We start from the raw sequence: 13,762 nt of genomic DNA on the forward strand, positions 1-13,762 counted from the left end.
ATGTTAGTGGTTTATTTTGTAATAGCATATTTTTAGTTTGGGGAATTTGTTATATGGAGTTTTGGGTAAATGTTCAGCTTTGAATGACTATGCTTGCCTCAGAAGGTATTTCAAAATACTTTCTACTGCTTAAAATATATTTAGTGCCTAACCATGTACCACCAGGGGTGCCTAATGATTTGTATACATATGATTTTAATAAAACAAATAGATAAAACGGAGTCTGTGGTGTTTATTACAGTCGTTGAACATGACATTTTTTAAAGTCAGATGTAATGGAAAGACAGAACCCATTAATGACAGATTGCCATAAAGAAGGTTTAATTGGCCAAGTTTAAACAAAATTAATGTCAACTGTAATTAGCAATACTATAGGTACATCCATTCAGTGGTAACTGCTGAACATATAGCACATACTGTCCAATGACTTCAGACTATAGCAATCAATGTTTCCTAAATTCTCACATTATCCATTCCAGATATATGGCTTATAATTTCTCTACTTAGAAAAATGTGATTAAAAACATACCGGTATATACACAAATACATTCATATTTACATTAAAGGTCAGGGAGTTAATCAGTTACTTTCATGTGTTTCTTAGAAAAGGTACTTTGACAGGAGAAAGGTACTTGTATGTAAATGACATGGTATCATAGTCAGATGAACTTAAATGACCTGGTATCATAGTCAGATGAACTTAAATGACCTCAATATTAGTTTCAAATGTGATAACATTCATAAAATATGAAGTGGCAAAAAATGGTCCGACCTTTCGAACTACAAGAGTATTGTACCATGAAATCATTTGTCATGTAGAAACACATTCCCAATGTCTATTTACATTTAGTTATGGTGCTGAAAGTAAAAGTTACAGGGTGATTGATTTAGTACAGTGAATTGTCCTCAAAAGTAAGACATTACGATGTGTTTTTATCAGTTTCAACCTCTGCAGGTTTATCGCTCTCCTTTGGGACATCAGATTTGTTTGTTTCTTTTTTGTCTTCTCTCTTTTCTTTGCTCTTGCTCCTGTCGTGCCGGTCCCGGTCTTTATCCCTCTCTCTATCTCGGTCTCGTGCTCTGTCTCGGTCGTTGTCTCTCCTGTCAGACTCTCTTTCCTTGCCTCTGTCCCGGTCTCTGCTCCTGGACCTGTCCCTTCTCCTGTCGCGGTCTCTCTCCCGGTCTCTGATCCTGGGTCTGTCTCGGTCGTAGTCTCTCCTGTCAGGCTCTTTCTCCCTGCCCCTGTCAGGCTCTTTCTCTCTGCCCCTGTCTCGGTCTCTCTCCCTGTCCTTTCTCTTGTCCCCCTCCGGCGCCCTGTGTCTGTCCCCCTCCGGCGCCCTGTGTCTGTCCCCCTCCGGCGCCCTGTGTCTGTCCCCCTCCGGCGCCCTGTGTCTGTCCCCCTCCGGCGCCCTGTGTCTGTCCCCCTCCGGCGCCCTGTGTCTGTCCCCCTCCGGCGCCCTGCGTCTGTCCCCCTCCGGCGCCCTGCGTCTGTCACCCTCCGGCGCCCTGCGTCTGTCACCCTCCGGCGCCCTGCGTTTGTCACCCTCGGGTTCCCTGCGTTTGTCACCCTCGGGTTCCCCATGTCGCTCTCCCTCCCTCCCTCTGCTGCGCTCCCTCTCCCGGCTTCGTTCCCTCTCGCCCCTGTCTCTCTCCCTGCCTCTGTCCCACTCTCTCTCCCGGCTCCAGGGCTTGTCCTGGCCCCTGTCCCATGGCCTGGCTCCATGGGGCCCCTCTCTGTCCCGCTCCCTCCTGCGGTCCTCAGACAGGTCCCTTTGCCTTTCCTCAGACAACTGAGAGGAGCCAGGGATTGGCTCCCGGTCTCTGTGGCCCCCCTCAAACCGACTGGGCCTGTCTCCACCGCAAGGTTCTGAGCCCTCTCTGGTGGAGCTGCTCCTTCTCCTCATATCAGGCGAGTGTCGTCGCCAGTGGTCATCCCTGTGGGACTCTGGGCTGTGACCCCCCATGCGGTTTGGTAGAGGTATGGGGCCCTCTGGTGGGGTCGGGAGCAGAGGCCCACTGTGCCGAACTGGTCTCAAGTCCCCTGGACTGTCAAGGCGATACTGGTCAGGTCCTCCAAAATGCTGTGGTGGGGCCCCACGGTGGTCCTGAGGGGGTCCCTGGTCATCATAAGACCCCCTGTGTGGTGGTGGGGAGGGTGCTATAGATCCCCGAAACTGGTTAGGTGGCTGGAAGCGCTGTCCACCCATATCTCCACTGGGAGGCGGGCCTCTCCGCCCCTCATACTGGTTGTGTGGAGGTCCTCTGTAAGAGGGGCCTTGTGGGGGAGCCTGGTTGTCTTTGTACATGTGTGGAGGGGTCTGACCCTGGTGATGGTCCATGCCCTGCTGGTAGGACCCAACACTGACATTGTTGTACTGATCTACAGGGCCTCTTGGTGGGTCAATCATGTGGGCTTGGGACCCATGATCCCCAAAATGAGAAGGTGGACCTCTGGGCCCAGGGAAGTGGGATGGAGGAGGTCCTCTGTTGTCAAAGTGGCCTGGGGGAGGCCCTGTGAAGGGTGGAGGGGGTGCTCTGGGTCCAGGGAAGTTGAATGGAGGAGGGAGTCCACTGATCCTTGGTGGAGCTAAACCGTTTTGCCCGTCAAAATTAGGTCTGGGCAGGCCATGGCCCTCCATGAACTGGCCTGGAGGGGGGCCTTGCTGCCCCATGTGCTGGGGAGGCATGGAGCCCATGGGGGCATTGAACATTTGGGGAGGTGGGGCTCTCGGGCCCATCGGCTGGAATGGAGGGGGTCCCCTGGGTGGCATCATGGTCTGGGGTGGAGGACCAGGGGGGGCCTCATACTGCTGCTGAGAGCCTCCCCATTGGTTCTGATAGGGAGGATAAGCAGCAGGAGGCGGCCCATATTGGGAGTACGGAGACTGGTTGCTCTCCACTTGCATGGGTGGAGGAACTTGAATGGGTGGAGGAGGTCTCTGCATAGGTAGAGGGCCTGACAAGGAAGGAATACTCTGCATGGGTGGGGGAACTGACATGGGTGGTGGCCCAAGCATTGGGGGTGGACCCTGCATTGGTGGTGGTACAAGCTGGGGTGGGAACGTGGTTGTTGGGAGAATGTCAGGAGGAGCGCCGTAGTCCATGTAGCTTGATGTTCCCATATGTGACATGTGGGATGATTGAGTGTTCACCAGGGTGGAGCTATCCTGGGTGACATTCTGAGACAGTACATTAATTGTAGGTGAAGCTAAGGAGTTGTTGTTTGTGGACATGTTGAAGTAGCCAGAGGAGGTAGGCTCTTGACGGTTCTTCTCAAAACTAGAAATCTCCCCTGTTTTTAAAATGCTGTCTGCATTTGGCCAAATACTGTATTTGTCCAAGTCACTCTTGGTTGGGTCGACTTCCTCAGATTCAACAGTTTGTTCCTCCATGTAATTGACCTCCGTAGCAGGTTCTACATGCTCACCTAAGAGGGGAATGGAAACCTCTGTTGCGTCTGATTCCAGAAAGGGAAGAGAATCTGTTATAACCTCTTCTTGGGGCAGTGGTGTTTCTGGTTCTTGGACATCAGTCTGTGGTGGTGGCGTGGTGTCTTTGGCAGGAGGCATCTCCACTTTTTCTATTGAGTCTGAGGTTAGCCTCCTGGGATCCCTACTCTGCCTTGGGTCCCTTCTCTGGTTAATCAAAGGAGCAGCAGAAGAAAATTTCACAAACTCTTCAACTTTTTTGCCCAGCTGCAGGAGCCGACTGTTGGCCAGTAGGGATGGTGAGATCAAACCGTCTGTGACTGAGAACGAGGCAGCTGATGTCCCTGTGGTCAACTTTTTTTCGTGGATGGAATCTTCCTGCTCCTCCAGCTGCTGTTTCTGCTCCTCAATCTGTTTGTTGAGATCCACCATTTTCTGCTGTTTGGTCAGATCCCCGGTGGCCTTGGCTTGACCAGGGCCCTCAGTCTTGACCTCCTCAAAGATGGTGTCATCCTCTGGGTCATAAGCCACATCATCCACATCTGTAGCCTCTGGCTGCTTGATGACCTCAGGTTCTTTAACTGACTTCTGGGGTGCTCCATAGCCCATGCCTGGGTCATATTCCTCCTCTGGGTCATATGGTCTGTCATCCTCATCTTCCTCCACCTGCTTCTCCTTAGAAATCTGTCCAAATTGCTGAACAATGGGATCTAGCAGAGTAGCAGGCACGGCTGAGATGTCAACAGCACCATGCTCTGAGGGAGACATGGAGGCCTCAGAGTCTTGCCTCTTGTTCCCAAACAAAGTCTTCAGGATGGTCTGAAGGGGAGTGGCATTGGCAGCAGATGATGCAGCAGAGCTTGAGGCAGGTGACTCTTTGTCTGTAGCAGGGGCTTTGACAGAGGACAGGAATGACAGCACTGATAAGGCTGCCATGGATGTGGAGGAGGTCTCTGAGGAGCTGAGAGGGGGAGGTGTACCTGGGGGGGTTGTGCGAAAGGGAAGATCCTGGGTGTACCGCAAGGCTTTCTCAGCTTTGACTTCAGCTTTGATGGTGGTGGTTGGTTTTGGAAGGCCAGTATCATCTAGGTCTCTGATTTGGATCTTGGAACGCTTCTCCTCAGTCTCCAAAGAGGCTCCAGCACGCTTCTTGTCCTTCTGGCAAATCACCAACCCAAGCAGGAGGTTAGGGCGCGCTGGTTCAAGTCCTACAAGGCAAAGTTAAAACAATTAGTGAAAATTGAATAAAAAGCATTCTAGAACATATCGTTTATCCACTTACATACTTGTATATCTCCGATAGATTTGTCTGCTAAATGACTAAAATTTCCAGAGATAATTTGTTTGTAGTGAAACTGAAATGAGAGCTTGTTTCAAATGCCAGATACTATGGACGACAACAGGATTTCACAGACCGGGAATCACACAGATCACAATAAAACAAAACAGATCACAAAAAGGTCTGTTGATTTAAAGCCACAAGCTGTGGTCTTCACTCTCCCCATTTCGAATTGTTCTAACGAAAAAAATATGAGCACAAAACGCCACATGTATAATCAGCTTCAAGTATAACCATTCAATTAAAAATATTCATGTGTCAAAAGAATACAAACAAGAATTGTAAGCTACAGACAACCTTTATAAGAGTGCTTAGTCATCACACTGCTGAGCAGTCTTAAACTCCCCATGATACTTTGAGAACTGACTGTCGGTGCTCTGCATTAGACTGCATGTTTCTGTTGTTGATCTAACATCACACTTTGCAGGTACACAAAAAGGCAACTTTCACGAAGCTTCTCATCTTGCTAGATTGTCATTAGCATGCATTCTCATGAAGTCACATGTCAATATTAGTGGACATCTCCATATTCTTTACTATTCTATATAAAAACGGACAATATGTGTTGTACAGTGCATTCCACTGAACTTATATGTAACATTTTTAATTATGACACTACTTATCCAACCTCTGCTGACAACTATTTATATGGATGGCTAAGTGTTTGTTTCTTCAATTCAGTAAATGTTTGAGATCCATAGATTCTTCTCGTCCTTCATCTTCTTTAAAACCCCAACATGAGTAGAACCATCTCTGTCCAAGGCTCTCCAAGCTGGACCTCTCATAATAACTTACCATGGCTTTCCAGGCATTGTTGGTGGTATGGGATGGACTAGGTGTAGGTCAGGTGCTGCCCATTCAGTTATGATGTGTGGGTACTGGAGATGCAGGCAGATCCACTAACACAGTACACCAAGTTGCAGTGAGGAGTCATTTAAATGTAGCACACTGTGGCAGATGTCATTTTCAGTAACACCATCATTACCCAAACATTTCACACAAGTATCTACAGAATAAAAGCTGAGCCTTAAAAACAACAGGCTGAGACTGACGTCTAAGGCCGCACCAACCTGTGATGCACAACATCCTTTATTTAAGACCGACGTGTGATACAAGGTGATATACACACAGAGAGTACACTGGGGGCATAGAACAAGTACAGAGGGATGTTTATGGAGGAAGGCAACAGCAGAAGGACATGCTCGCCCCCTACAAGGTATATCATGAATCAACTTCATGAAACAAGCTCTCCTTTCACACAGAGGAAAACTAAGTAAATTAATAAAATCCTGAACATAGTGACCACTCTGGACAAAACTATCGACTGACATTAAGCCTAACTTAATTGTCTTGAGGTATAGAGACTTTGGCACATCATATTCAATCCAGTGTTTGGGTGTTAGGGTTATCAGAGGCCTCTGTGCGTCTCCCTGCAGATGCTTACCTGGCCCATCAAAAGGTAACAGTTTGGAGGGCAGGGGGTCCTTGGAGCTCAGGGGGATGAGGTACAGGTCTTTGATCCGGCGGTTGTTGTTGGCGACCACTCCAAAACGCTTCCTACTGCTGAAATAAGAGAAGAGAGAGACGTAGGCAACCTCCTCTTCCTCTGTGGCTGGATGGAACCGGATCAGACACAGGTCCTGGAGATGAGGCAAAAACAAAGAGAGGGGTGTGACTTTAGGGTCTTCAACCAGGAAGTAGGTTGTGTATAAATACCGCACATTAGATTGTGGTGGAAGCTTTACCTTGGACAGAGATGTCTTCAGTTTTCCCACATAGTCCCACACAGTGCTGGGAGAGATTCGGCCTCCAATGTGGATGGTGTCAGGCAGATCCTGTACAGGATTAACAATGTCACCTTTGTGTTAAACTCAGATGATATTACCATATATTCACAAACAATTCAAACAAGTACAGTGCCGTCAGAAAGTATTCATAACCCTAGACTTATTCCACATTTTGTTATTACAGCCTGAATTCAAAATGGATTAAATCTTTATTTTCATCTACACACAATATCCCATATGCCAAAGTGAAAACGTGTAGAAATTGTAGCTAATTTAATGAAAATAAGTCTATGAGCTTCTTTGCAAAATTCATCAAGCTGTCAAGTTGGTTGTTGATCATTGCTAGACAGCCATTTTCAAGTCTTGCCATAGATGTTCAAGACAAAACTGTAACTAGGCCACTCAGGAACATTCAATGACATCTTGGTAAGCAACCGTGTATATTTGGCCTTGTGTTTAAAGTTACTGTCCTGCTGAAAGGTGAATTTGTCACCTAGTGTCTGTTGGAAAGCAAATTGAACCAGGTTTTCCTCTAGGATTTGCCTGTGCTTAGCTCTATTATGTTCTCCCTAGTCCTTGACAATGACAAGCATACCCATAACATGATGCTGCCACCGCCATGGTTGAAAATACAAAGGTTGGTACTCAGTGATGTGTTGGACTTGCCCCAACCATAATGCGTTGTATTCAGGAAATAAAGTGAATTTCTTTGTCACATTTCTTGCAGTTTTACTTCAAAATCTGTCACAAGGCAGTTAACCCACTGTTCCTAGGCCATCCTTGTAAATAAGAATTTGTTCTTATTAACTGACTTGCCTAGTTAAATAAAGTTTAAATGTGTGAGGTAGTCATTCAAAAACCTAGTTAAACACTATTATTGCATACAGAGTGAGTCCATGCAATTTATGTGACTCCTAAACTTAGACTTCAAATAACAAAGGGGTTGAATACTTACTCAAAACATTTCAGCTCTTCATTTTGAATTAGTTTGTAAAAATGTCTAAAAACATCATTCCACTATGACACTATGGGGTATTGTGTGTAGGCCAGTGACACGCAATCTCAATTTAATCCATTTTAAATTGAGGCTGTAACATAACAAAATGTTGAAAAGTCAAGGGGTGTGAATACTTTCTGAAGGCACTGAAGGCCAAAATGTAGTGAGACTTTCACTATTATCAAATATAACAGTTATCTTAGCAGTTGTTGTCTTCGTTGTGGTTTTTCTTAGCTCACATAAAAAAACCTACAACTACCAGTAATCTTTTCTAACAAATGAATAACCAACCTCTTTCAGGTGCTCAAAGGATCCTGAGACTAGGTATGCTTTAGTGACAAACTTGGCCACGGTGTGCATGTTGACTAATCCTTTCCACATCATCTCCTGGCCATGGAGGAAGATGGCGGTCTCGCCCTCTGGAGGAGTCTCTGACGAGGCAGCTTTCTGCACGATGGGCCTGGGGATGGAAGGTGGAGGAGCCGGGGGCATGGGCAGAGGCCCCTTGGGCACCACCTCCATCACTGCAACAGGAGCGGGCTCTACTGAGACGGCTGGTCTTGAATAAGTATCTGCTGGGATAGGTCTTGAATAGGACTCTGTTGGAATGGGTCTTGAATAGGTATCTGTTGAGATGGATGCTACCATGGATGCGTCTGGGGCAGAGTGGGTGACCGTCACTCCAGAGCTGTGTCTTGCCATGCGGGGATCTCTGCGGGTGATGCTGACAGAGGAGACGGCTGGTGCGGTGATAGGGGCTGGGGTCTGGGACGGAGGAAAATGGATGCTTGTGTCCTCCTGGTAGGGCAAGGGCTCAGGGACTGGCGTCTCACTGCCGGGATAAGAGACCGGGGCACCTTCACCTGAGGAGGACCTGGACAAGCGCCTCACCTCTTGCCTCATTTCAGGCTTCTTGGAGAGTTTGGCCTTCTTGGCGGCTGGTTCATCGTCTGCAGACTTCTGGCCTGGAAGAGGGGAGACAGATGTTACTTAAACCTCCTAAACCTTCAAATCCACTAATCAAAGTTAAGCATGGAGTAATAACAATGAAGATATGCGGGACATATGTGAGGGGAATTCAGGTACGCGTAAAGTTTTTATGCCACTGTTTGTTGCATCATTTATTTTTACCTGTGCAGATTTTGCAGTTGAGGTCAAAGAGGTGGGCCCTGTGTTCGGCTGTGGTGTCCCGCATCATGCTGAAGATGTCTGGTAGGGAACTGCCACTTTTCACCCCCACCTGAACAGAGCCAGAAGAGGGAGCGGAGATAGCTTCCTCTAGTTCCTGAACACATTGTAAAATGAAAACAGAGAGACAGTCAACACTACAAACTGACAATGGAATCTCAAATAGCACATCAAACCATAGCCAAATATGATGAGGTCCTGAATGGAAGAAATATTCTGAGCACATGAATCATTAGATCATCTCTAAAACAATAGCTACATTGATGCACAGTGGGTGTGAAACATGATTTGAGTGATGCACGGGGCGGGTGGCAGTGAGCTTCAGTAGGACAAAGCGACAGTTTAAAGAGGTATGGGACAGGTCGGCAAGAGAATTAAACTGTAAAACCACAATATGTTACCCACATGTTAACACCCAGGACAATATGGTTATTTGTCTTATGCAAGGAAAATGAAGATGAAAGGCAAGCGGAAGTGAAAGAAAGGGTGAGAAAGCCACCACTTACTGCAGAAAAAGCCATGCGAGGAGATGGAGAGGTGCCAGAGTTACATACGTCTCCATCAGACATTGGAGGAGCGTCCTCCATGTCCACATCAAGGGGGCCAGAATCAAGCCTACGGCCCGATTTGGACTGCCCTGTCTGGGATCTAGCACTGGGAGCCTATGGGATACAACAGAGGTCATCAACTTGGATGTAGGCCTTATTGTATATTGTTAGACACTATATGTTCAATATGTGAAGATTAGGCTAATTATATGGTCTCTTTAGTAGTGATATTTAGTTGCACAATAAATACCATTCCTAGTACTGCTCTGTCTATAGAATTATTGGTTTCATTATCATGATCTCTAATAGGTCAACAGAGGAGTTCCTTCTTACCTCAGTGGTGTCAGGCTTCCTCCACTCTGAGATCTCTTTGGAGAGTAGCTCATCTGCACTCAGCCTCACCAGCCTGAAGGGACTGACCTCTCCCCAGACCACGCGGTAGAACAGGCCCTGAGACAAGCACAACATACCATTTACTCACCTAGCACTTATGGCTTGTGAATATAAAACATTTCAATAATATTTAAATTGAATTCATGACTCACGATCAATTCACCCACATACCAACAACGCAATACTATAATATAGAAATACTCATTCAAATGTACAGGTTACTGCCAAAATAAAAGGAAACAATTGAGTGAATGAGGGATATATTGAAAGCAGGTGCTTCCACAGTTATGGTTCCTGAGCTATTCCTAAGCAATTAAATGTCCCATCATGCTTAGGGTCATGTATAAATGCTGGGCAGGCCCAGTTATTTTGGCTACCATGGTTACACCCCCACAGGATGCCAATGCCCCCATCCACAGGGCATGAGTGATCACAAAGGTTTGATGAGCATGAAAACAATGTAAACCATATACCATCTCAATTACCAGATCTCAACCCAATTGAACACTTATAGGAGACTCTGGAGTGGCGCCTGAGACTGCGTTCTCCAACAACAACAACAAAACACAAAGGAATTTCCTGTCGCATCCCACCAATAGAGTTCCAGATGCTTGTAGAATCTATGCACATCGAAGCTGTTCTGGTTCATGGTGGCCCAACGCCCTATTAAGACACTATGTTGGTATTTACGTTGTTTTGGCAGTTACATGTACATGGCTTTCCAACATTTACCATATTTGGTTTAGCCTACACCACTTGCTTGACTAGTCACGCTTGACTAGTCACGCTTGACTAGTCACTTCTGCAGACACCTGTGGACTCACCTTGTTTTTGGGGTCCTTCAGGTTAAACATGAGGGATCTGTACTTGTTCTTGTACTTGCTGTCTGTGCAAAGGCACAGGTTGAACATCTCCTTCTCAATGCTGACCGCCAGTTTTCCCACGTCGTTCTCAGACATGTTCAAATCATCACTGTCACTCACCCTGGTGGGACAATAAATTAAATTGCATTGGTCACACACATTTTAGAGCTATACATTCTAGACAATGTAGTTGTAAAGATGTGGGGAACATGTACAGTTGAAGTCAGAAGTTTACATACACCTTAGCCAAATACATTTAAACTAAGTTTCACAATTCCTGACATTTAATCCTAGTAAAAATTCCCTGTCATAGGTCAGTTAGGATCACCACTTTAATTTTAAGAATGTGAAATGTCAGAATAATAGTAGAGAGTGATTTATTTCAGCAGCACATTCCCAGTGGGTCAGAAGTTTACATACACTCAATAAATATTTGGTAGCAAAGCTTTTAATTTTTTTAAACTTGGGTCAAACGTTTTGGGTAGCCTTCCACAAGCTTCCCACAATAAGTTGGGTGAATTTTGGCCCATTCCTCCTGACAGAGCTGGTGTAACAGAGTCAGGTTTGTAGGCCTCCTTGCTCACACACGCCTTTTCAGTTCTGCCCACAAATTTACACAAGGATTGAGGTCAGGGCTTTGTGATGGCCACTCCCAATACCTTGACTTTGTTGTCGTTAAGCCATTTTGCCACAACTTTGGAAGTATGCCTGGGGTCATTGTCCATTTGGAAGACCCATTTGTGACAAAGCTTTAACTTCCTGAATGATGTATTGAGATGTTGCTTCAATATATCCACACCATTTCTGCTTTTTCATGATGCCATCTATTTTGTGAAGTTCACCAGTCCCTCCTGCAGCAAAGCACCCCCACAACATGATGCTGTCACCTCCGTGCTTCACGGTTGGGATAGTGTTCTTTAGCTTGCAAGCCTCCCCCTTTTCCCTCCAAATATAACGATGGTCATTATGACCAAACAGTTCTGTTTTTGTTTCATCAGACCAGAGGACATTTCTCCAAAAAGTACGATCTTTGTCCCCATGTGCAGTTGCAAATCGTAGTCTGGCATTTTTATGGCGGTTTTGGAGCAGTGGCTTCTTCCTTGCTGAGCGGCCTTTCAGGTTATGTCGATATAGGACTTGTTTTACTGTGGCTATAGATACTTGTGTACCCGTTTCCTCCAGCATCTTCACAGGGCCCTTTGCTGTTGTTCTGGGATTGATTTGCACTTTTCGCACCAACATACGTTCATCTCTAGGAGACAGAAGGCGTCGCCTTCCTGAGCGGTATGACGGCTACGCGGTCCCATGGTGTTTATACTTGCATACTATTGTTTGTACTGATGAACGTGGCACCTTCAGGCATTTGGAAATTTCTCCCAAGGATGAACCAGACTTGTGGAGGTCTACAATTGTTTTTCTGAGGTCTTGGCTGATTTCTTTTGACTTTCCCATGTTAAGCAAAGAGGCACTGAGTTTGAAGGTAGGCCTTGAAATACATCCACAGGTACACCACCAAATGACTCAAATTATGTCAGTTAGCCTATCAGAAGCTTCTAAAGCCATGACATAATTTTCTGGAATTTTCCAAGCTGTTTAAAGGCACAGTCAATTTAGTGTATGTAAACTTCAGACCCACTGGAACTGTGACATTTATAAGTGAAATAATCTGTCTGTAAACAATTGCTGGAAAAATGACTTGTGTCATGCACAAAGTAGATGTCCTAACCGACTGGCCAAAACTATAGTTTGTTAACAAGAAATTTGTGGAGTGGTTAAAAAATGAGTATTAATGACTCCAACCTAAGTGTATGTAAACTTCTGACTTCAAATGTATTTTCCATTGGCCTACAACAACTTCTTAGTATTCTCTTAAAAAATCTACATGCAAACCATAAATCAGATGAATGACCTTGCATGAAGTTCAAGAGACAATTTAAGCCATTCTCTCGAAACTTGGATCAGTCTAGGTCTAGGACTTCTGGGATACTCACCTCTTGTAGAGGATGTCTGTGAGCGAGCGGCGGATGTTCTGTCTCATCTGGTTGTTGGGCGGAGCTGTCGGGCACATCATGGAAGGTGCAGAAGCGCCTGGCTCATGGTGTCGGGTGGAAGGGGCTGAGGATGCGACTCTGGACGGACTACGACCTGAGGAGTCCCTTTGCTGGGGCTGGGCCTGCTTCTTGGGGATGGTAAAGCTGGACTTGCCAACCCTCAGGGCTCCTGTGACGTGATGTCGTGGGGCATCTAAAGAACCTGGGGCAGAAGGGGTCAGGACAGCAGGCGGTGGATGTGGTTTCTTGGATTTGGTTTTGTTAGGAGGGGGAGGTGGTTGTTTCTTTGGTGCCTTAGCACTGCTGCCTGGAGTTGCTGGTTTATTGCGTCTGGTGTATGTCTTTAATAATCTGGGGCTGGGGGACTTCTTTCCTCCTTTGAGCGGCACTGTAGAAGCAGGTGACTTCTTCTCAGAAGGGGTTGATTCCTTCTCACTCTGGTCCTCTTCACTCCCCTTCTCTACAAGAGCTGTGGAGTGTAAAACAGCTTGCATTAAACACAAGTAGAAACAGTTTATGACCCATCATGAAAAAATATGACAAGTCAATTGAATTCAGGGGGAAAAATGTAAAACATTTCAATAGCAAAACAGTTAAGAACACATTAAGTAATTTACAATGATGGCATATGTAATGTGATCTTAGATTCACTTATTGACAGACTGCCAGAAAAAAACACCAGAATGCATCCAAAGAACAAAATATTGAAGATGGACCTCCTCCCCCTTTTGGATCTAATGATAAATACCTCGACAAACACAAAATAAACCTGGTTAAAATACATCTTTCCACACACGGAGAATGCCAACTATAAGCATGCACATAAAATAGGTTCAATAAATATAAATCAGAATTTGGAAATCTTTTATTCTCTGGCTAAAATTGATGTAAAATGAATTTGGATAAAAGGGACCCATTTTGGGGGTGCTGCAATTCCAATCGTCTCAACATTAGTTCAAATGGTGGTGATCCTCTTCATGAAGAATGTAGGCGAGACACCACTTCAGTGTTATCAGAAGGGACCAACGTACTAAACGCTCCTAGGCCCGACTGTGTACTAAATTAGCAAAAAAAAAAGCAACACATAAAATGCATACCATTTTACATCCATTCCTGAGCTACAGCACTAGACCCCAATCAACAACCCATCAGATATTAAGCCCTAAAA

At 45.7% G+C, this 13,762-nt stretch overlaps 1 protein-coding gene across 17 annotated transcripts in view; it reads right to left on the reverse strand.

The window, feature by feature from the left end:
* Window positions 1–217: 217 nt before the first annotated feature.
* LOC110527922 (death-inducer obliterator 1) overlaps window positions 218–13,762 on the reverse strand; it is a 28,729-nt gene continuing 15,184 nt past the window's right edge. For 16 of the 17 annotated variants that reach the window (XM_036983409.1, XM_036983401.1, XM_036983396.1 and 13 more), the window contains 9 exons: window positions 12,535–13,063; window positions 10,505–10,664; window positions 9,621–9,737; window positions 9,246–9,401; window positions 8,683–8,836; window positions 7,843–8,516; window positions 6,513–6,602; window positions 6,212–6,407; window positions 218–4,636 (listed from right to left, as the gene is read on the reverse strand). In XM_036983409.1, the coding sequence (XP_036839304.1) occupies window positions 921–4,636; window positions 6,212–6,407; window positions 6,513–6,602; window positions 7,843–8,516; window positions 8,683–8,836; window positions 9,246–9,401; window positions 9,621–9,737; window positions 10,505–10,664; window positions 12,535–13,063 (5,792 nt within the window). In that variant the 3' untranslated portion in view covers window positions 218–920. The remainder of the gene's footprint in view (window positions 4,637–6,211; window positions 6,408–6,512; window positions 6,603–7,842; window positions 8,517–8,682; window positions 8,837–9,245; window positions 9,402–9,620; window positions 9,738–10,504; window positions 10,665–12,534; window positions 13,064–13,762) is intronic. The other variant, XM_036983405.1, reaches the window with a different exon arrangement.

The sequence above is a fragment of the Oncorhynchus mykiss genome, chromosome 7 (genome assembly GCF_013265735.2).
Source record: "Oncorhynchus mykiss isolate Arlee chromosome 7, USDA_OmykA_1.1, whole genome shotgun sequence".
Classification (NCBI taxonomy): Eukaryota; Metazoa; Chordata; class Actinopteri; order Salmoniformes; family Salmonidae; genus Oncorhynchus; species Oncorhynchus mykiss.